General features: G+C 30.7%; 3 protein-coding genes across 4 annotated transcripts; all 3 read right to left on the bottom strand.

The window, feature by feature from the left end:
• Positions 1 to 3,388: 3,388 nt before the first annotated feature.
• LOC110604104 (zinc finger CCCH domain-containing protein 20) lies at positions 3,389 to 5,104 on the bottom strand. The gene has a single exon (XM_021742202.2). It carries the CDS (start codon positions 5,017 to 5,019, stop codon positions 3,856 to 3,858), a length of 1,164 nt encoding a protein of 387 aa, XP_021597894.1. The 5' UTR covers positions 5,020 to 5,104; the 3' UTR covers positions 3,389 to 3,855.
• A 10,929-nt stretch (positions 5,105 to 16,033) lies between these two features.
• LOC110602810 (vacuolar protein sorting-associated protein 32 homolog 2) lies at positions 16,034 to 19,949 on the bottom strand. Of its 2 annotated transcripts, none has more exons than XM_021740373.2 (8): positions 19,790 to 19,949; positions 19,503 to 19,615; positions 18,945 to 19,044; positions 17,539 to 17,624; positions 17,345 to 17,436; positions 16,899 to 17,013; positions 16,559 to 16,781; positions 16,034 to 16,377 (listed from the first exon to the last, which is right to left on the bottom strand). In XM_021740373.2, the coding sequence occupies exons 2-7, from the start codon at positions 19,572 to 19,574 to the stop codon at positions 16,590 to 16,592; spliced, it is 657 nt and encodes a 218-aa protein (XP_021596065.1). In that variant the 5' UTR covers positions 19,575 to 19,615; positions 19,790 to 19,949; the 3' UTR covers positions 16,034 to 16,377; positions 16,559 to 16,589. The 2 variants fall into 2 exon arrangements, with proteins under 2 accessions (XP_021596065.1, XP_021596064.1); XM_021740372.2 differs by having other exon boundaries at positions 16,586 to 16,781.
• Positions 19,950 to 22,692: 2,743 nt separating this feature from the next.
• Positions 22,693 to 23,792, bottom strand: LOC122722056 (40S ribosomal protein S30). Its single transcript, XM_043951649.1, has 3 exons — positions 23,634 to 23,792; positions 23,394 to 23,531; positions 22,693 to 22,949 (listed from the first exon to the last, which is right to left on the bottom strand). The coding sequence occupies exons 1-3, from the start codon at positions 23,635 to 23,637 to the stop codon at positions 22,903 to 22,905; spliced, it is 189 nt and encodes a 62-aa protein (XP_043807584.1). The 5' UTR covers positions 23,638 to 23,792; the 3' UTR covers positions 22,693 to 22,902.
• Between the last annotated feature and the right edge of the window lie 618 nt (positions 23,793 to 24,410).

The raw sequence follows: 24,410 nt of genomic DNA, 5'->3' as shown, positions 1-24,410 counted from the left end.
GTTCAAATTTTAGAAGGTGTTGGATTTGAGTTTTGCGATATCGTTGCTGTCATCCATACGCACGATGTTGTAATTTCTTTTGATGAGCTTCAAGACAAACTTTAAGCTCATAAATTGTATCTGAAGCAGATTGATCCGTTCTATAAGATTGCTCCGATTACTGCTAATCATGTTTGAAAGTCGAACTATAGCAACTCTTCATTCAAACAAGGCTCCTATGGTCGACAATATATTAGTACTGCATCTGTTCCTGCTTTTAATCAATCGGACGGATATTCGGATGGTAAATCTAAATCTGGTGGGTTCATTCGTAATCAAGGCTCTCAGTCAAAAGTTTAATGTCAGTTTTGTGAACGATCTAGCCAGTGTTTCAAAGTTAAGAATTTTTTTAGTCTTTGTTGACTCAACAGCCGCAAACAAATTGTGAGAGTACACAGCAGAATAGTGATTCTCCATGGTTGCTCTATATTGCAGCTTCACACCATGTGACTTATGACTTGCGCAATCTCTCACTTCATGCTCCATACGAGGGGAATGATAAATTGCAGCTCATAGACAATTCAGATTTGTCTATTATTCATGTTGATTTTGATATATTTTCTTTACCTTTCAAGCTTTGTTATCTTTCCAATATGCTGTTTGTACCAAAAGCCAAAATAAATTATATATCTATTCCTCAATTCTATTATTCTAATCAAGTTTCGATTAAATTTTTTTCTTAGTTTTATCTCATAAAGGATCAATCCACGGGGAGACTTTAGCCAAAGGCCTGCTTGACTAATCTTTTTATAAGCTCAAGCCGTTTCAAAATTTGGTGTCTTCTGGCTATCATCATGTTCGTCTTTCGTCTGTGTTGTGACATCAACGTCTTAGTCATCCCAATTCAAAGATCTTTAATTTTATTTTATCGAAATTTTCTCTTCATGTATTTGTTGTTAAGGAGAGCGTGTGCGATCCTTGTTGTTGTAATAACAACCAAAAAGCCCTATTTGATGTTTCTTCTTTAACTAGTGTTCATCCTCTTGAACTTCTTTATTCGAATTTATAGAGACCTAATCCAATTTATTCTGTCAATGGTTTTCGCTATTATATAATATTTGTGGACCATTACACAAAATATATTTGGTTATATCCTTTAAAGGAAAAAAAATGAGATTTATGAAATTTTTTCGGTATTTCAAAAACTTATCGAAAATACCATTAATTCTAAAATAAAAAAAAACTATTATACAGATGGGGTGGTGAGTATATTGCTCTTTAAAAATACTTTCAAAAATATGGTATAAATCATTTATAAATCCCGCCACACACACCACAATATAATGATGCAGCCGAATGCCGCCAGACATTTGGTTGAAACTAGTCTTACATTATTGCAAACATCTAGTTTACCATCCTTCTTTTTGACTTTTACTTTTAAAACGACAACTTACCTAATCAACCATATGCCTACACCAGTTCTTAATTATGTGTCTCTCTATTACAAATTGTTTGGTCGATCATCAAATTATCAATCTCTACGTGTGTTTGAGTGTCTGTGTTATCCATGTTTAAGACCCTACATACACTCTAAGTTTGATACTAAGTCTATTCCATGTGTCTTTTTTGGTTAATCTACAAATAAAAGTATGTACATTTGTTATGATATCAATTAAAATAGTTATATTGAGTCCCATTATGTTTTATTTTTAGAGAAAACTTTTCCTTTTTAAACTCAACAATCTCCAGAGTCCTTATCTTCATCATGTTAGTATAATGTTCCATCTTCTTATCCTATTTTAATGACTATTCGTTTACACCCATGATAATTTTGTCTCTCTCTTCTACTGTTACTACAAACTCACAGATCACCATGTCAATAAATAATCAACTAGCCTCATCTCTTTCGCAGCCCTCATCGAATTCCACTTCTTTTTATTCTTCAACTAAGCCTGTTACTCCTCCACTACTGAATATCGTTCTCCCAACCATGAATAATTATCTCATAATTACACGTTCCAAGAACAATATTCGAAAACCTTAAATTTTAAATCATGTCTCCAAACACCCGTTATCTGAAGTACCAGAACCAACAACAGTTAAACAGGCTTTAGCTGTTCCTGAGGTGCGTAATACTATGTCGGATGAATTTAACGTCTTGCTTGATAATAAAATTTAGATTCTTATTCCATCTGAGTCTCATCATAATTTGATTGGTTGTAAGTGGATTTACAGGATTAAAAGAAATGTGGATGGCTATATACAATAATATAAGGCTAGATTGGTAACTCGTAGATATAATCAAAGGCTGTGACTTGATTATAATGATACATTCAGCCCAGTAGTGAAACCGGTTACAATTCAAATAGTGTTAATCTTGACACTTTCAAATTCTGGGCCATTAATATAACTTGATGTTAACAATGCATTTCTACATGGTCCTTTACAAGAGAAGATCTTTATGCAACAACCATCTAGATATAAAGATCCTTCGAAGCCTCATTATGTGTGTAAGCTACTTAAAACTCTTTATGGTTTGAAGCAAGCGCCTAGAACATGATATCAATTTCTTCGATCTTTCACTATACAATATGGGATTCAATTATCTCAGTGTGATTATTCTTTTTTTTTTTATCGAAAAGAAAACATTTGTTGTTATTTTCTTGTGGATGTGAATGATTTCATTATAATAGCGAATGATTCATCGTTTACATCTCTATTTGTTTAAACTCTAGAAAATAAATTTTTGTTGAAAGACCCTCAACTCCTATCATTGTTTCTTATTGAAGAAGTATTGTTTCTTATTGAAGAACAAATTTTTACTGACATATATATCGTGGATATATTATCACAATAAAAGACTGACTGTAAAATATATCCACAATATATATGTATTTTAAAATAAATGTTCACTTTATTCGTGATTTGATTCAACAAAAAACTTTCTATATTTCATCTGATGATCAATTAGCTGATTTATTAACAAAAGTATTAATAAAAATAAAATTCAATATTAACGGATGCAAAATTAATCTCCATAATAAACTTTTAATCTCATTCAATAATCAGTTGATTTATTAATAAAAGTATTGATAAAAATAAAATTTAATATTAACATATCTAAAATTAATCTCTATAATAAATTTTTAATTTTGCCAGAGAATGTTAAAAGATGATATTAGTTCAATTTTAAAATTATAATTAAAATTAATCACTTAAATTTATTTTTTATTATTTTTTATTCAATTTTAAAATTATAATCAAAATCAACCATGATAGTTGATTAAAGTTTTTATATATTAGCTTGCATCTATTTATACCCAACTAATATAAAAAATAACACAAATTTACATTCTTACAAAATTTCTTTATATAACAAGTTCAACCACATAAACAACAAAGGCAGGAATTCAGAAGCAAATGAACAGAATTAATTATACAATGCATTAATTTGCATATCGTTACATGGCTCGGACAATTTGTACAGTCATAATAAAAAGATCAGCACCTTCAACGCTTACTAATAACAAGATAACAAACCTCTTAAACAAAAAGGACATATGGGAATAATCCATTTTCTGCCCCAGCCCGTATACAATTTCTCCTTCCACCTTCGATTGCCTTGTGAATTCTCATTCTGCTCTTCGATAATTCTCCAAGGAATTCTCGTCGCCCAGAGGTTAGATTCTTCTTCTTCAATAATTTCTTTTAATTAAATATATACATTTAACAGAATTTTCAATTTGCTGACACAGAAGCCTAATTAATTCCCAGCTTACCTCAGTTCTTTTAACCACTATTTACAATGAGAGGGGAAACCAAAATAGACTTTGCCGAATAAATAATTAAACAATTATACGAGCCACTTGGCTCACCTCACTTCAACAGCTCCGAGACCCATCCAACATCCGGAGCTTTGGAAGACTGGTCTGGATCTGGGTCGACCCGTCCCAGCGAGTTCTCTTTGCTCAATTTCTCAAACATCTTTGTCCGCAGGTCCCTTCCAGACTCCACTCTCTCCATAGCTGGCTCCTCCTCGCAAACATTTTCCCAGACATCACGGTAACGGAGTCCAGAACGAGTAGGACCACCGCTTGGAGTGGATGGAAGACTACAGAATCCGGATCGGATCATCGACCCTCTTGGAGACCCGAACCCGGATCCACCAACATGCACATTACAAGATGGCGGCATAGAGTTAACCTTACCTAGTTGCAAGTTTCTTAGTGAAACCACAATTTCGTTGATCGAGTTGGACCCAAGAGACCGACTTAAGGACTGTGTGATCGGCGACATGGGAGGAGATTCCAACGGCGGCGTAGCAGGAGGAGAAATCGAGCCAGGGCTAGCCAAAAACGGAACACTTTTTGCACAATAAGCTTCCCTAGCCTGTCTGAGGGGTGATCCATCGTATGAGTCGACCGAGTTGAGGCTCCTGGGACTCTGTTGAGGCAGAACCCTGAGTTGGTCTGCCGTGTGAGCAAAAAAGCACACTCTTCTCCTACAGTTAGTACCATCCTTACATGGCTGAGTTCTGTAACGGGCAGGGTGCAGCCAGCACTCGAACACACCATGGGCGAACTCACACGCATCGCCTTTTTTGCAATTTCCCTTTCGAAAATCAGGACATGCAGTACCCGAATAATGATACTTTCTCGGGTCTCTTCTCCTCGCCTTCTCCCCTGGATGAGCATAAGGACACTCGGTCCAGTCATGTGACCTGCCACGTGCACACCGCCTCACTTTGAACTCGAACATCCTGAAATGATCGCAAGAATAGGCGTCCACCGGAGAGCCCGGTTCCAGGCCTAACAACTCGGAATCAGAGTCCAAATCCGGTTCATTCGACGGCAGATAACGCTGCAGCGCGGCCAGCGCTTCTTGAAGATAGCACGGGTTATAGTCAGATGCTATAGCAGCATTGCCGGAGTGAGAGGTCAACGGCGACGAGGGATTAGCGTCGGAATTCGTATCATCAAGCAGGGCCCACGGCGGAACGTGGATTGTTGGATTAGGACGGTGTCGTTCACCCAGCATCATCTTTTTGGCAGTGAGGATAGGTAGCTTCGGGATTTTGTATGCAGAATCACCGGCAGTGTTTGCTTCGCTATATAAACTGCTTTGCGGAACACTTGTTGAGTTAAGCCAACCTTGGTCAGGTTAAATTCCTAGGAGCTATATTACTATTGCGGTTAAAAATATTGGAAAAGTTTCAGTTACGGGGCATTGGACGTAGAGTATTACAAAGCGGAATGGCTTTGTTACACGTGTCCTGATACCGGTTTTATTACTAGCGCAGACCAGAACAAGACCTAGACATCGTGTAACATTTATGTTTAACACTTACACATATGTTTAAAATATGTTAAACGTATGTTTAATATGTACTCCTATAATTAATTATGTAATTAGATCAATTTAAATTTTTTAAAAAACATATATTAAAATTTAATATGCATAAAAAATAAATAAAATACACTTTAATTTTTTTTAAATTTACTGCAAATCAGATCCAACTAAAAATTTAAATACTAATATAAAATTATACATAAAATGACAGACAGTGTTTCAATTTGCATACTTTGTTTAAGGCTTTGCTTAGCATCAAGTTGTTGCTTTTACTTACATATCTTTAATTTTGAACCACAAAAACATAAATGTTTTGATTACACACCAAGGAAAGAATAAGTTATGCCTCTTTCCTCCCGATATTTATATTAATCTGCCTGTAATCTCATGAAATATTGACAGGATTTATTCTTTAGAGATATTTGAAGAGACTACAACAAAAATATTTATTGTGAAAAAAATTGTCAAATATTAAAAATTAATCCTTAAAAATTATTAATGATCATTTTATCTAATCATTAAGTTAAAAAATTTTAACAATCGGTAATACTAATTATAACGATGCTATAATCGATCATTAAAATTATAAAAATAATGATAAGTTTTTTTTTGTTAATAAAATAAATAATTAATATAGTTATAAAAAATTCATTGATGATAATGAAATTTATCGTTCAATTTTTAATAAAAATTTATTATTTTTTATATAATATTTTTAAAATAATATAATAATTAAAAATAATTACATATCGATAATAATTCAGTATACAATATTTTTTATAAAAAGGAAAAGTTTAGTTTAAACTTATTATGAGTTTACATGATGTAAATGTTATATTATTTGTTAATTTGTAGTAATTTTATGTGATATTTCATTTTTTTCGATTTAAAAAAATATGAAATGTCATTAAAGTTTAATATAATAACGATTAATTATATTATTGACCATTATATATATATACCAAAATAAATTAAAAATAATATGTCACTCTATAAAATAGAAAAAATTAAAGTGGTTGATATTTATGAATAATTATTTTAACGATCAAATTAATAAATTATTTAAGATGATGAATTTAAATAGATTGTTTAAATTTAAAAAAAATGTATAAGAATATATATGTTGAATTTCGTATGTATTTTAATTTTATATCATAAAAAATAGGATTAATCAATAATTTTATTAAAACATTTATTAATATTGATCTGTACATTGAGAGATTATGTAATTATAAATATAATTTATTATATAATATTTTTTAATAATAATGAGATGTTACACAGAATAAGTCTTTTATTATTTAAATACTGATCATATAATAAAAATTAAATAATTGAATGTTATAATCTATTAAAATTCTATACCCCATTGTACGACAACCAACAAACGCATGATACTCTATCACTTATTAATTATATTTAAAATCGATTCAAATAAGGAATAATTCAATATCTCATATCATGTGGAATTTAGTGATAGTTGATGTATGCAACTTTATACGTTTTTCGTCAAAGAAAATTAATTATATTGACTATAAATAATAATTATTTATATTTTTTTATGTTAATAGATTAATGAAAAAAATTATAAAATATTAAAATAAGTAAGATAATTTTAATTAAATTAACAACTACTTTATCATAATTTAGGTAATATAATTACTTTTTTTCAATTATCATGATAAATTAGTTGGATAAAGTGTAAAACTTTGATGAAATTAAATCCATTCCAGTCTAATTTCACATCCGAATCCATTGCTTAATGCTTAATACTATGTTTGGAATTTTGGACAACTTTAGGGTGGAAAAGGAAAATAATTATATTTTTTTTTCTCCATTCTAAAATTTTACTTATTTTTACCATTCATTTTCTCTCCTTTCTACTTTTTCTATATGCGGACAAGGAATAAAACGTGGATGAACAATGACGTCAGCAAATCTACTGTGTCCTATTGCTTATCCACTATTATTGTGATTTTTTTTTAAGGGTGATGGATGGATATATGATTGTCCACATTGAAGCAGGGGCTTAAAATGGTAATAAAATTTGCAGCCATGACAATGTTCCCCTGGTGGAATCAAACCCATATTTGTGGTTACATGTCTCTATTTTGCAGTCCACGTCTTTTCCGCTGCGCCACTCTAGTTTGCCTTGTTATGGAAGGTTGTTATTTCAATGGCTTCCATTATTACTTCCCTTTTTTATGGAAGTTTATCTCCATTTTCATTGACCGTGCTAAAATACTTTTAGATATTTGTTTTGATTAAATTTTATTATATAAATAAATTTATATATTTAAAAGAATTCAAAAATTAAAATTAAAAATTCATAAATTTACTCAGATTCATTTATTATTATAAAATAAAAAATTTATTAATTATTTTTTAATTTTATAAAAATAATCAATATTTAGAGATATTTTATATTTTTATATAATATTTAACGATTTTAATGAAAAAATTAATTAGTAATTTTTTAAAAATTTTAAGAATTAATAATATATAATATCGTCTAAAATAAGCTATAAACTGTTATCATAAAATAATTCATAATAATTTGATAGGTGAATAAATTAGTTCCACTCGAAAAAAAAAATTTGAACACTTTAATACCCGATTTATCATAAAGACTCGCCCTCCTCTGTTATTAAACACAGGACAATGTATTCTCATTACGCCTGTAATCGCAAGATAACTTATCTATTAACTGAAAATATTATATTTACTTATATTCTCTTACAGTATAAAATGAGAATGATTATATAGGTAAAGAAATCGGAAGGCTATTGAAATTCTCTAACTATTGGGGTGCAATTGGGCATCCGAAAGCTTATAGAGTCGGAGGACATCAATAAAAAATGAGTACATTGAGAACCGAAGGCTCGCTCTCAGCTGCTCCTCGAAAACCATAATAATGTCCTCCACAAGAATCAAGTCATTCACACGAATGCGTGGAGAAAGGCAAAGATGCGAAAGGTCTCTAAGGGATTTCGTATGTACCATAAAAGTGTTATACATCTTATTCTGATACGATAGAGGGGATGTCATTAATAGAGATACTCCGCTCTCTGGAGCCTCTCTCAAGGGAACGCTAGGAGTCGGGACACGGATGGGGTTGTTGTTGGAAGAGTTTGAAGCAGAACCTCGACTAAAGACAAGGGAAGAGGAAATATTTCTATTCATTCCAAGAGGAAAAAGAAAACATAAATTACTACGAAAGTAAAGGAGTGTAATAAAAAAAAATGAACGGTGAGTATTTCTAAAGACAAAAATTGCAGCCAAGAGCAGAAGTGATATTTGAGGACGAAGAAGAGTTTTTATAACACGATTTTGATGGCATACTTTAAATGCGTTTCAGGCAACAGGACAACCAAAGGCAGAAAAAGTGGCGTGAGTCAATAAAAAATAAATATTCGTAAGCCACATGTTCCAAATCGTGAGAATAACTTTCATTTTCGAACCACGTGTCTCAGATCGTGAAAATAATATTACCTTCAAATCTAAAGAATAAAAAATCAATGGGATCCTCTAATACTATATTAGAATCGTCTAAAGTCATGTATTGTCACTACAAAACAGGTTTACATGGAAAAAATTTGATAAGTAAATAAATTAGTTACGTCCGAAAAAAAAAAGTTTTGAACACTTTAACACTCGGATCAAGACTCGCCATTCTCTGAATAGAGCGAGTATCAATACAAAATTATTATTATCAGGCACAATCTGACGTATTCTTATTACGCTTATAATCGCGAAATAACCTATCTATTAGTTAGTTATATTTTTTATCAAACACCCAATTATATTATACTTACTTTTATCTTTTTACAATATAAAAAAATCATAAAATTAAAAAGTATCAAAATAATTATCATAAATATTTATCACCTCACAATAAATCTAATTTACCTAAACATAATTTTATTTTTTAATTAAATTATCTATTAAAAAAAAATTTATTGAATCCTCTCCATTTAAATTGCGGTTATATAATATAATTATCATTTACATATTTTTAAAAAAAAAAAAAGAGTGTAATGATTCTAATATCCATGCTTATCCACATTGGTGATCGAAGGGATATGTTTCTTGGTAAGACGGTACAAAAGAAGAGCATAATTATTTGACTGAATTATTACGTGTACGATGTGCATGATTTGGCATACACGTGGATATTGATCTAGGGTTACAAATGAAGTAGCCCATGTGCTGCAGAAAGAAAGAGTGGATTTCAGGCCAAGCATCTACCAACTTTTGCAGCAAAAAATCAAAGCCAAAATAAGAAATAAAAAAAATCTTCCCATAATAATAAATAAAGTAAATAAAATCCAACAACTGGCTGGCTGTCCTTTTATCCGCCCTCCAAGCATGCTTCGCCCTACACTTGGCGGGTTCTAGACCTTCCGAGTCCCTTCACGTCCTGCGCATTCTAAAAAAAAAAACATTGCCCGATTTAACGTGTGCTCCATCATTTTATTTTTTATTTTCTATTTATTTTTCACAAACTCCTTGATAGAACTATACATTATTTTTCTCGAGATTATGATATTAAAACACATGATTACAAAAAAATAAAGATTACTTACTAAATTCACATCATTAATAAAAATTATACATATAAATAAAAATTTATTTATTATAATAACTCTCTTATCAATATATAAAATTTAATATTTAAATAAATATTATAGTAAAATTATGTTTAAGAAGACTGTTATTGCTAGATTAAACTGTTATCGTTAGATTAAATTTATATAATTTATCTTCAATATTTACAGTATTTAAATTTTTTATTTTTTTTAAATAAAAATTAAAAACTAAAAAAATAAATTTAAAATTTTCCATATTTATTTAATATTCTTATTAATATGTAAATTCTGTAACTGTACAGTATTTGTAATTTTAAAATATATATTTCTTGCATGAAAAAAATAAAATAAAAATTACTAATGAAAAAACTTATTAAAAGGCAATGAAAGAAATCTGAGCATTAAATGAGATGAGTTTCAGTTGTTGAGTCACGTGAAGGATGTGGTAAGGGCAGGTGGGGAGCCAAACGTTTGTTCATGGGACGGGTGATTTTATTTATTTATTTATTTATTTTCCATAGAGGCAATTCCATGGCATATTTGCTTAACAAACACAAGCCGACAAAACAGAACCAGCACACCGTACGAGAATAATAAATCTTTCGTTTCCTTCCCTCCACTCACTGGTCAATGCCACACTTGTACGGACTCGCTCTACGTGTCCCCTTTCTTTCCATTTGACCGTACACGTGTCCTCGTCTTTTCCTTCTTGACATTACACATCTCTGTTTCTGTGCAACGTGGCCTTATCTGCTACTCTCGTCATTGAGAGATTATTCGGTCCGCCATAGGAACTAATTCATCGGATTAAATTGGTATATTAAATCAATAATATTAAAATATATACAAAAATAAAAATTACCTGCCAAATTATACCATTATCAAAAAATATTAATGAAATAAAAATTTTAAAATAATGAATTATATTTAAAATAGATTATTTAGAATTTTATTCAAATTTAAAACTGATAATATTTCTATTTATTAGATTAATTGTAAGAGTTAGTTTGAGAAATTAAACTATTAAAATATTTTTAGGATTTAAAATTTTTAAGTTGAATAGATGATTCTTTATTCAAATATTAAATTTAAAATATATTATATTATTATATTTTAATATATATACACATATTAAAATTATATTATTAATTGTAAAAAGAAGTTTTAGGGATTGAAATTTTGATAAATTTATAAATTATTTATTTCAAAATTTTGACAAAATGATTAGTTACAAAAATTTATAGTAAATTACTTTAAAATTTTTAATTATAAATATATATTATATAATTTACATCTATCTAACTATTTACAAGCATTTAACTAAACATAAATTTTAAAATAAATAATAATTTTATTATTTAATTAATTTAAAGTTAATAAAATTATAGTTTTATATATTTAAACTTATAAGTGAATAATGATTTTATAATTAAATTTAATTTTTAAAACTATAATGATTTTATTATTTAAATTAATTTATCATTAATATAAATTTAAATTTTGACTTATATATAATAAAGCACGTTCTGGACTTTTTTATTTTATTTTTTTTCCGGCACCTCCACATTAGCATTATTAGAATGTTGACTTTCCCCTGCATTGCATGTGATGCAGGGCAATAACATGGAAAAATGTCGACGTTTCCATGTGATTATTATTATTATTATTATTATTATTATTATTATTATTATTTTGCCAAAGATGTGATCATTAAATGACTAAGCCTTCATTGGTTTGAGATCGAAATGTAAAATAAATAAATAAATGAGATTTTATTTATTTAAATTTATTAGAAAAGTTAGTTTTTTATTTATAATAATAAGAATATTTAATCTAAATCAAAGTTTATAAAATAGCACTATACATGAATATTATAATTAAAGAAAATCTTAATAATATTTTCTATATTTTTTTATAAAAATAATAAAATAATAAAATATTTAAACCGAATAAATTTAAAATAGAAATCTAACTAATAAAAATTTTAAATTAGGTAAGTTTATTTAATTTTTTAAGAGAAAGAAAAGGGCATGGGGTGGAGGAAACTGAAAGAGACTGACGCAAGTGGAGGGTACTATCAGAGCTCATGCGCAAAGACCTCTGAATAGAAGAGGCCCAACCCAGATGGCAAGTCCAAGATGGAGGGTTTAAAAATGACTTGATTGAAAGGGAAAAGCAAGAAAATAATAATTTTGCACTCCTAAATTTTTATTATTTGAAATTAGCTTACTTAATATTTTAATTAAAGTTAAAATTTATTAAATACTCAAAATTGTAAAAAATATAATAATTAAATGTAAATTATCTATTAATCAATGTTTTGCTTATAAAAAAATAAAAAAAATAATTTTATTTAGAGATAATGCCAAGAAATATATATTTTTAATTTTATTATAATTATACTCTATATTTTTTATTACCAATTAAAATTTAATATTTTAAAGTTATTTCAATTATATTCTACCATAATTTATACCGTTAAAAATTAATAAATTTATTACATCACTCGCCATCACAATCACATACTAGCATTTCAGCAAAATTTCAAAATAAAATTGATAATAATTTAAAAATTTAGGATAAAATTATAATAAAGCTAAAAATATAGAATATTTTTAAAAATAATTTATTTTATAATTTTTTTAAAAATCACTTTAAAGTTTAATTAAAAAAAATGGTAGATTAATATTATACTTAAGAGTTAAAAGAATAACTTTTAAAAAATATCTTAAAAAATTATTTTATTATTTTTAATATTTTTAACTGAATCATGACAAATATTATTTTAAAATTTTTTAATACTTTATAAATAAAATATTTAATAAAATTATTTTTTAATGGTAATTTTAAAAATAATACTAAATAATAAGTATATTAGTCAAAATAAAATCTAGATAAATTATTATTATTATTATAAAATTATTGATAAAAATTAAAAAAATTAAATAATAATAATAATTTTTAAATATATTAATTTTGTAAGTTTACAACTGCATTTGACCACATATTAAAAAAATAAAATTTAATTAATAAAAAATATAAATATAAAGTAAAAGTATATTAAAAATAAAGTATTTGGTGTTTATATGATTAATTTTAAATTTTATTAATATGATGTGGTGACAATGGTAAATGACGTAATAATTTTATTAATTTTTTAATAATGTAAATAACCATATGATATAATTAAAATAATTTTAAAAATTATATTTTAATTAATAAAAAAATATAATAATTATAAGTTAAATTTTAATTGATAAAAGAAATATAATAATTATAACAAAATCAAAAGTATAATTTTTTTGTGGTTAATTCTTTTATTTATTATGAATTATACTTTAAATTTTTTAAATTGTTCTCTATAATTTATATAAACTAATAAAAATTGAATTTATTATTTTATGAAAAATTAAAGCATAATCAATATTATATAAGGTACAGTCAGTAATGTAATGTAATGTGATTATTTTTTATTTTTTAACAAATTTAAAATCATTTAATAAATTTGTATTTAGTTTTATTCATCCTTTTTAATAAGCTAATTATAAAAAACTAAAATTTAAATATATATAAAAATTATAAATAAATCTAATTAAATTCTTATTTAACAATTAAATAAAAAATATATAAACTTAATTAATAACAAAAATTAAATTGAATTTATTTAATTGATAATATCTACAATGTAGCCTATTATACTCGATACTTGTGCCAGTTTCATATATAATATTACAAACAAATTGAAATGATTGAAGCAATCTATACCTAATCAACCACCCAACCAATTAATAGAAAGTTTTTAGGTGGAATTGTGAATTATCACTAAAGAAAAATTCAAGTGGATTCTATTTATTTTTTAATGAAAGAATTATTTATTTTTTGATGGTGTCTTAATTGAGAATAGATCAAATCCTGATAAACAAAACTCCATCCACTTGATAAAGTCATACAAAATGGCTTAAATTAGTAGCAGCAGAATGGATATGAGAGGGAGCATAATCAGGATCAAAAGATGTATGAGATGTGTAGACCACCTCTCTTGACTGATGCCTTGATACAGCCACCGCGTTGGAGCTGAACTCAATTTGCTGCGCCGCTGCCCAGTTCGAGACAGAGAGCTTGGCTCCTCCCATATTTGCCTCGTTGAAGAAATCCTTTGGTTTCACAATAAATTGTTCCTGAATGCCCATATTTTCCATTCACAGGTCATAGCAAGGGCCATAAAGTCTTTGTTTTGAGACATGAGAACCTGGAGTAAAAAATCATAAAAATTAATATCAGGCTACACAACCATTTCATCTCCTAACCTTCATACATTTCTTTGCCAATGAGCAATGTAAAAGATCGTGATCCACATTCTCGTTTCCATGGTACCATAAGCAACAAGTATCTATTTCCACCCCTTTATGCTTCAGGTTATCCTTAGTTAGCAAGATATTCCTACACGCCCTCCAACAAAAGTCCTTTACCTTATGAGGAACCAAAACCTTCCACAAACGAGCCCATAAATCACCTCCCAAATCAGTATGCTGCCCTCCATGCCCAAACATATATGGTAAGATGACTTGACCGTACACAAACCTTTCTTGTCAAAATGCCACATCATGGAGTCTTCCCTAGAGTTAAGACTAATGAAAATAATAATGATTGCTCGGATATCCCTAATAGAAAACAAATCCAAGAGAAGAGCAGTATTCCATTTCCTTCCATTATCTTCTAAAGATCACAAATTTTCATGTGGGTCAATAAAAACTGTCCCATCATCCGCATAAAAGGAATTCTCCTTCGGTTATCAAGGATCCGTAGCAACTAACACCTTCTACACACATTGCCAATTCTCCATCTAGTGTCATGCCTAAGCAAATCTCTAAAAGCCATAACACTCCTCCAAACAAAACTAGCAGTATTGCTAACATTGGCAGAGAATAAGTCACCATTAAAGAAGTACTTAGATTTGAACACTCTATAATAAAGAGTGTTAAGAATCTCCATGGTTGTTTGCCAAGTAAAACCAGATTGAAACTCCTAAAGTCTCTAAATTCCATATAAACCTTTCTCTTGCTACTACACATCCTAAGCCAATTAATGCCCTTTTACCCTCACGTTGACCGCCTCACCAATACTTATTAAGCATTTTTTGCAACTTATTTAAAATAAAAATAAAAATAAAAAAGATATTCATGCAGGAAGTAGGAATAACCTACGCCATTGATTTAATAAACACCTCTCTACGAGCTCTAGAGAGACTCTAAAATAAAATTAAAAACAAAGTAATAAAAATAAAATCGAAATGAAATCCAGAACAAACAATGATAGATATCTCCTTCCGACCGTGAACTTCCCTCTCCATGTCCTTTTCTCTATTTATTTTCTTCCTCTTCCTCTCTCTCTCTCCATGTCCTTTTCTCTATTTATTTTCTTCCTCTTCCTCTTCCTCTCTCTATTTTCGTTCTTATTCAGTTACCATTTGATGCAAATTCCAGAAAAAAAAAAATGAATTGAAAAAAATTTGAAAAAATTGCACCAGGTGATCTAGGGGTTCCATCATAATTTAGCTTGTCGCCTCGCACAAAGGGAGACCATCTTGAGCTAATGAGGCTTTTCCCTCGTCCAAAATTAACAAAGTACAAGACCAACAACAATACTGTACAGTATTACATACCCTAACACTATAACACTATATTTGAGACGAGATTTTTTAAGATCTAAAAAAAATTTAAATTTTGTGTTTGAAAGAGAGTAAGGATTCTAAAATAAGGTTATTTCAACCCCTCCAATTGGGCGAATTAAGAAGATTTTTCCTTGAGAACATTCAAATACTTTAAAATTTTTTATTTTCTACTCAAATAATTTATTTTATTAAAATTTGAAAAATATAAAATACCTTATCTTATAAAACTAAATCTTAAAAACCTCACTTTACTCCATCCCAAACAAAGTGTAAATCAACAGGAACTGGTTACATCATCCAAGAAATCATTTTCATACCAAATAACAAGTTGCTCCAGGGGATAAAAACATCCTGCTTCACAGACTTCCCAAATATAATTTTCCCATACACCGCTTAGAAAACTACTCCAGCATGCCAAACAGTAAATGCATACAACAGAAATAAATATTCCAAGTAATGGCTAATGTTATTCGTCCACAAAGACTATCATATTACGTACATTTCCTTGCTCTGTACTATTGCCTAATAGACAATGCAAGGATAACAAGGTGACATGATGAAAGTTTAAACTTGCAAGAAAAAAAAAGTTGTTCGCATTGAGAGCGCGGACAGACGGAGAAATAACTGAATAAACTCTCAGAACACAGGTTACATAATCAAGACAGTTTCTTTAGCCATCTTTATATACATTCTGCTCAAGCCACTAAATGCACGTATGATGCGTAAAGCAGCATAAATTCCTATTCACCAATCTTTAAATAAGCTCTTCAACATTCTGGTAAAAAATATCTGCAATCATCCAACAAACGTATATCAACTTTGATGCGTAAAGCAAGTATAAGAGACAACATTGAGAAATCCGAGTCAGTAGGTAAATCCAGCATACTATCATTTTTTTAAGGTAATGGGCTCACCAAATTAAGCTTTCAAATGAATTAATAAGAACGAAGATCAGTGAATCACAAACTACCAAGTCTATAACAAAACAAATGAAAACCTGCTCAAAGTGCCATCTCAGCCTGTAAGGCGGCAAGTTCATCTTCCTCAGCTGTGCGCTTTTGAGCAACTGGGCGGGCTGGTTGCCTTCCTGCCGGAACCTGCACTGGAGCTGCTGGAGCTGTGGTTGCAGGCTGAAGGAGTTGTTCTTCCAATTCAGCACCTTCTAATTCTTCAAGTTCCGCCTCCAATTCATCCTGAAAGATCAAACAATAAATGCTTCCCCAATGTATTTATGCACAACTTGATGCAAATCTTCTTGCAACAAGTGCTCAACTCAAAAGAAATTTAAAATGGTTAAATATAAAACTAACCTCATCAAAATCAGCTGCAGCACCAATGGGAGTGGACAGTGCCTCCTGTATCTGTTTCATATTTTCTGTCTGTTCGTTGATCTCATCCATTGTCTTGTCCACATCATCAATATTTCTGTAAAAATATCAACCATTTTAACACACTGAGTAAACTAATTACACTACTACTAAAACTGGGACAAACCCAGAGCCCATGTTTCACATATATTTTACAAATCCACCCCTTTAATAAAGTGAAGAAAAGTGAGCAATCACAGATGTTGTTCCCAGGCCAATAACACTTCAGAAAGCAACATGGCAATAAGAAATGACATCCATAAATTGCCAAGTTAAAAAAAAAAACTTAAGAACAGCAACAAAGAAAAGAATATATTACACCTAAATGAGATGTGAATCAAGAATATAAAAATTCTAGTCAGACAAGGAATGTAATAAATTGGACATACGTTGCCTTCTGCATTGCCTTCATTGCAGATGCCCCAGTTCTCAATGCATCTACAGTTTCTGTAGTGGCTTTTGCACCTTCTAACATTATCATCTTTGACATTGAGATTCACGGCACAAGAGTTTGATATTAGCAATAAACTACAAATCAATTATGACAATTTGAAACGATAGCAATTTTCATACAAAATCTCACCTGATCATGAATTCGCAGTTGGAAATTTCCAAGCTGCTCTATTTGCTGTTCATAAAGCCTCTTCCTCTTCAAACATTGAATAGCCGCTGCACAACAATTGTATCAGTCAACACCAACCAGTAAGCAACCTAAATTATATTATAGTACTTCACATCTTCATGAAATTTTGAGTTATCATATTTTACCCCGATGATAAAGTTATCATATATGTTACATGGACTCTGGTGGATATCAAATAATGGATGGTGGAATTGAGTTTGGCCATGTTCAAAAGCATTTAAAAAAATTTTCCTCACTAATTTAAAGGGTTAATTCCCATGTCCAAGTATCATTAACCAACCTAGCTATTAAAGGCACAACTCAGGCTCAAGGCTCACCAAGCTCTAACCTAATGCCTTAAATGCTTAAATGCCTAGGTGTATGCCTTGTTCCAAGCACAAGTCTCTAATAAGACGCACCTTTATTTCACCTTTGGCAAGTACTTCCATTGAAGGACAAAAAGAAAAACTAAAACTTTGACTTGAAATTTGCTAATACAACCCAACAATGATGACTAAGAAGTTTCAAAGTTAGCATCACTAGTGACAACTAGTTGCTTTTATTCTCCATCATCATACATTTTTTCAATATTCTCTCATTATCTCTCATCTTAACTGCCTTTCATACTCCTTTTTCTCTATTTTATTTGAACTTATCCTTTTAAGTTTTTATATATCACTGACAATGCTATGCGAGTCATTTATTATATTTTTGTGAAGTAATATATCTCTTGATTATATACCATATATATCTAAAGAAAATAAATATTTAGATGTTATTTATGCCCTCTTTTTCCTTGGTTATCAAAATTGGTATTTTATTAATTTAATTTTTTGGGCCTCACTTCATTCAAGCACACGCCTACACCTTGTGCCTTGTGCCTTGCTCTTAGGCCTAAAGATCCCTTTGCGTCTTTGTATGCTTTGAGCCTTTAATAACTGTTATTCAACAAACATACTTTGAAGAGAGTGAAGGGTCAAAACGACCTGTATTTGCCATAAGAAAATCCTCTCCATAGCTGGTTTCAGTTTTGCCCGAGCATCAATGGAATTTATAACATCCAGATAGCCTATTAAACATGGCCCCATCAAGATGGATTTTAAAAAGGGAATTTTCTCCCTGCGCCTTGCTATCACAGCCTACATTAACTTGTGGCTAGATATATTTTGTTACTCTTTTTTTTTTCCAAGCAACTATTATCATTGTTGGAGTTTCAACTGTGATATAAAGGACACTGGAAGGAACTTTTTTCCAAAATCAGAATATTGCAAAGAAAGACTGTCCATGATGAGACTCGCAACATCCTATTATTGATTTCCAACAGAGCAAAACTAAATTAAAAAAAATTGAATACAGCAAAATCATACCCTTTTTGTTCCTTGTCCGGGTGAATTCTCTGGCCTTTTCAACTTCAGCAGCAGCCTTTTTAACAAGTACCTTCTCCTTTTTCTCTAGCATTTCAAGTGTCTATTCAATGCAAAAGAATTTACACCTTTGTTAGAACAAAAACGCGACAGCAAAATAGGAAATCGGAGTCAATAAGAAAAAGGGTCAACATCAATATCATACATCCTATAAAAAACAAATATACGAAATAATTGTTTTATATCAACTGCTATGTGATGTTGTACCCATGAATGCTAGTCATTGTTGTTAGGAAGACCATAGCAGTATGACACTGTAGGCTGTACATGATGGTTTCAAAAATAAAGGATTTAAATATCAACATATGAAGTTGAAAATTTGTTAATAATGAACATCGTCTCAAACTGCCAAGGATTTGCTGGGAATCCAAGAATCCATAAGATCAATTTTCTCAAGTCACCTCATAATCAATAAACCCCCTCCCCCAAGTACCAAAAAACCAAAATTGAAGATTATGAAATGAAAATATGTAAAATAGAAAAATTCAATTGTGAACATACCTCATTTAGTTTGTCTAACGTAGCTAGAGCACTCGTTTCCTGCTTAGGTTTTCCAAACAGCCGGTTAAACATGGTTTACTCCTACCCGAAATTTAAAACGCTGCTGCGATTTTCTGAGTCACAAACAGAATCAACGATATTAGATCGAACAAAACCGGATTCCAAAAATCGATACCGATCAAGCGAAAAAAATTATAATTAATAATTTGGGGCCATTAAGAGACTAAATTCCCCAATTTTAAGATAACCGAGAGAGAGAGAGAGAGATTATCATCAAAAGCACAGACCTCTGAAATTGGTTATACGGATTTTCAGTAGAAATCTAATTGACTAATAAGAGTTTTTTATTAGAGCAGAGATCGAGGAGGGAGGGGGAGGGGGAAGGGGAAGGGGAAGGGGAAGGAGAAAGGGGGCAGGTTTTGTCCCGGCTTTTCTTAAGCGTGTTGTATGATCAACGACGGAGAGGGAAGCCGCTTTCCCTTTCCTTCACGCCGTTGACGTCGTATTATTTCCACGTGGCATACACTTAGCTGGTTGTTGATGCCTGGGTCCCATATACTTCTGCTACTATCTGACTTTAAAACGTCATCGTCTAGGCCTCCATTTTTGTTTAAAAGAAAATAATTGAAAATTTTCCCCAGATTTTAGTTTTTTTTTCCTGTGATGAAAAAGAGAGATTTTAGTTAATGACGTCCAAAATGTAGAAAATAATTCTAAATAAATGTCTTTATTATTATTTTGATCATATGGAGATAAAAGAAATCACAAAAAAATGTTGTATCTTATTTTATTATTTCGTTAAATTTCACTTTATTTCAAGTAAAACTTAACATGTAATAGTTTTCTTTCTTAATATTAAAAATATATTATTTACAACAGCTATCATATTTTTTATGTTTAATTTCTTTTCTATCTTTAAAATATATTAGTCTTTTTTTTTACTTGCATAAAAAAAAAAAATTTGATAGTCCAAACTGAATATATACACATACAGAATAGGATCCAAATGACAAGCCCATAAATTTTTTACAATCTATTTGCTTCTATCAAAATACGTAGCTATATCCGGCACAAAAGAGGAAGAAAGCGCAACCCAAGACAAAGCACAGAGCGAAATTGATGGACCAACGCAACCACCAAACAATGCAGAAGCAATCGACACCCAACCAGTACCAACCACGACATTGCCACTGCAATCAGCAAGTTTCGCCACCTCAATCAGCAAAGAACCATTAGCACAAGGCATAAGGCACCAAAAATAGAGGACAAGTAGATGAAAAACTCCGAGAAAGGATCGATGGGATGATGGAGTCAAACTCATAGGCACTTTAAGAAAAATCTGTGGAAAAACATAGAGGCCGACAGTCAGTCTGATAAAATTATCATTGTAGCTGCTACCACTATCACACATGCAAATTGCAGTCCATTGACACAAACCTCCAAACTCCATTCAAACAGGACCCAGAGTGCAAATCCCTCCAATAGAACAACACAATACTTTAAATTGAAGTAATCCACAAAATTAAAGAAAAGACAACATCAACCAAAGGAGGGGAGGAACATGCACTGTTATTTCTTCTCTCTTTTATATATTTATTGTTTGATAGCAAACATTATTTTTATATCACATTGACGACAATTATTTATTATTAATTAAAAAATTAAAGTATTTGTATTTTTATCATTTCTTATAATATCTAATTCACTTGGACGCCCAAAGTCAAAAAAAGGTATGATGCAAGTAGATTAAAATGTGTTTTTCTTTTACGAAATAAAAAAATCAAAGGAACTTACAATAGATTTTCTTCAAATTATTTTAATATAAAATTAAATTTAAGTGCAATTAATATTTTAATTTTAAACTGAAGGTTCTAATAACAATGTAGTTTCAATTGCAGGAGGCAGTGGAATGGGAGCACAACAGTCAAGTTCCTTGGTAAAGTGCATGCTTGTAGCACAAAGCCCACGTTGCCTATTGTAAACCCGTCCACGGGCTGATTTCCGATATGATTTATTTATCCAAAGTGGGTTGTTCCTTCAGCTTCATTGTTTGAATTGAGTTTAGTTCGAAACAAGTGTAGATTAAAAGATTATTACAGTCTAGACTGTTTCAATTCGTTCGGTTTTGATTCTAATTTATCTTGAATTTTAAATTTTTTAAAATTAAAATGAAATTAACATTCTATATATTAGAATTCATAAACTTATAAAGCTTAGATTTAGTAAAAGAATTATATGGAACCTTTGTCAACCAATCTAATTAACGAGAAAAAAAATTAAATCAAACCAGTTTCCATTTAAAACCAGACTATTCCAAGCTGATTCTGGTCATAGTTCAACGAAGGATGCACGTAAGCGAGCACTGTTAAACGGTTACAATTAGAATCCTGTATTAAAACCATTCGACCTATCCAATTTCAAATTTGATGCATCATTTCCGGTTCTTCACAGGTCTAGCTTCTTGGTGACACACGTATGCTGCTGGTTTAATCTTCTTATAAATGATTTTCTTTCACCGGAACATCCAGCTTGTGACTCCATGGATTTAGACGGCTGGCTTCACACATTTTTATAGAATAATATAACATTGCGGCTCAATTTTCTTTTATGGGATGTGTTGTTCACACAGTACTGAAAAATGCCAGTTATATTCCATTGCGGTTAATCCCAGCCACGTTTTCAATCCACCACCTCTCGGCAATAGTGTTTGCTAAATGTGTTTGCTATTTTAGCAAAGTCAGAAATCTAATATATTGAAAAAGTAGATTATGATAAGAATTTAGAACAGCTAACAGTTATCCGCTCTCCTAAAACATCTAACCACTACTAAAACTGCCAGCATTGCCAGACAGAACCTTTAGTCTAGTTTTCCGAGAACCACACAATTAGTGAAGAATGCCAAATCAACTTAAGCCAACTACCTCATCTTCTCGTTCAAAACTCCTTAAGTTGCTGACAGAATAAAAACCAAACAAATACAGCACACCTACATTCCCACAGCTGGTGCGTTAATTCCATTGGAGCAAGTGATAAAATTCTTCTTTTACTTCATTAGGGGAGAGAAGGCAATAGATAAAAATGGCGATGATGCAAAAAAATTTACCGATCACTCATGGACACTTGTGAGATTAATCGAGCTTTTGACAGTTATGAAAGCTAATCCACGGAAATTAGAGGTGATAAGAAAGTATCCACAAGAAACAAGGCTGTGACAAAATGAAATATAACTTGGAAACAAAATCACATTATCCTAATTATAACAAAAAAAGAGCATATGATCGGCATAGTTTTGGGACTGAATATCACAAATACTTAAAAACACAAGAAAAATCATCCAAAAACCCAACATCAGCCTTCACCTACATCAGTAATAACTTTAATAACTTGTCATCCGGCCACTTTACTTCTCAGATGAGTTGGGTCCTCTCTTCTTGCCAAATCCCACAACTGTAATACAATAAAGAAAGAAACCAAACTTAGATCCTAGAAACACTCAACGCAGTTGAAGCTTTTATTCAAATTTGGCAACTTTGTTCAACTTCTCCTTGTAAGAAATAGTGAATATACCCATCTCAATTCAAACGGAAGACCAAAATAAAGCTTCCAAAAGATATCATCATTCTAAAGATTGTTGCTTTATACTCAGAATTCTAATTTCTATGAACCGTTAAACAGAATCCAAACTGTTACCGCCATGGTTTGCCAATACTAGTTTTATAACAAAAAAAACTGTTATGACGACATACAGAGATCCATAAAAAAAAACAAAATCCATTTTCCAGTTTGTAACAGTTCAGAATAAACATCAATAAGTCTATAACTTCAATCGAAGTTTTGCAAGGGAAAATATTCAGATCTAAAACGAATAAAGATGAGCACAGAAGACATTACCTGCGGTGACAAAGCGGCGGTTGTATTGCATTCTCTTATAGGCACGACCTCGTGGCCTCTTCTTCTTGTCTTGCTTTGCAACTTTAGGTGTTTGGCCTCTCACCTTACCAGCACGAGCCAAAGATCCGTGAACCTTACCTGCAAATCAAATATCCACCGTTCAAAAAAGAGATTGTTAGCTTCAACGACAAATAAGCGCTCACAATCAGAGGAACTGCGAGTGAGTATCTCGAGCTTTACCCATGGCGTCTTCTTCAGTTGCTGCTGCTGCGCGGGGACTGTAGCTTCAAGCTCGATCGAAGCGGTAACAACTATATGCAGCAACGAATGGAAAATTTAGGGTTAGGGTTTTGGCAGGATAATATAGCGAGATAGTGGGGGTCGCGGGCCGACTTAAGGATCAAAATGATAGTGAGTTGGCCAGGCGGCCCATAAAAAGACTACTGATGTTGGAGAGGCCAGGCCTCGTACAGCCTCGACGAGCTAAGCTACTTTCAACTCTCAAATAATAATTTTCTTTATTAACATTGAAACAACACAAAATTTGGATGAAAATATGAAGTCGTGACTGACCCAAAAAATCGATCCAACTGAATTAATTTGAAAATTCAGTTCGGTTTTTTATTTATTTTAATTTGATTCAATTTTTAATTTTAAAATTTTCGGTTATTTCAATTCGGTTCGGTTTTGATAAAAAAAAATCAAAAAAACCAAACTGAACCGATTTAGTGATAATAACATGTTATTTTCAATAATATAAAAAAATTAAATCATATTAAAATTAAAATATTTTAATTAAATTTTAAAATATTAAAAATAAAGGGTAAAATATAAAAAAATTATTAAAAATCGAAACCGATCAAACCGAACCGAATCGAACCGAATCAGACCGGTTCGGTTCGATTCGGTTTTTATAAATACTAAAATTTCGATTTTCAATTTATTCGATTCGATTCAATTTTAAACCGAACCGACCGAATGCTCAGTAATTATGATAATAATTAATATAATCAACCC

This window comes from Manihot esculenta, chromosome 16 (genome assembly GCF_001659605.2).
Source record: "Manihot esculenta cultivar AM560-2 chromosome 16, M.esculenta_v8, whole genome shotgun sequence".
Taxonomy (NCBI): domain Eukaryota; kingdom Viridiplantae; phylum Streptophyta; class Magnoliopsida; order Malpighiales; family Euphorbiaceae; genus Manihot; species Manihot esculenta.
The sequence above is the reverse complement of the archived record's forward strand: the minus strand, read 5'-3'. Positions and strand labels throughout refer to the sequence as shown.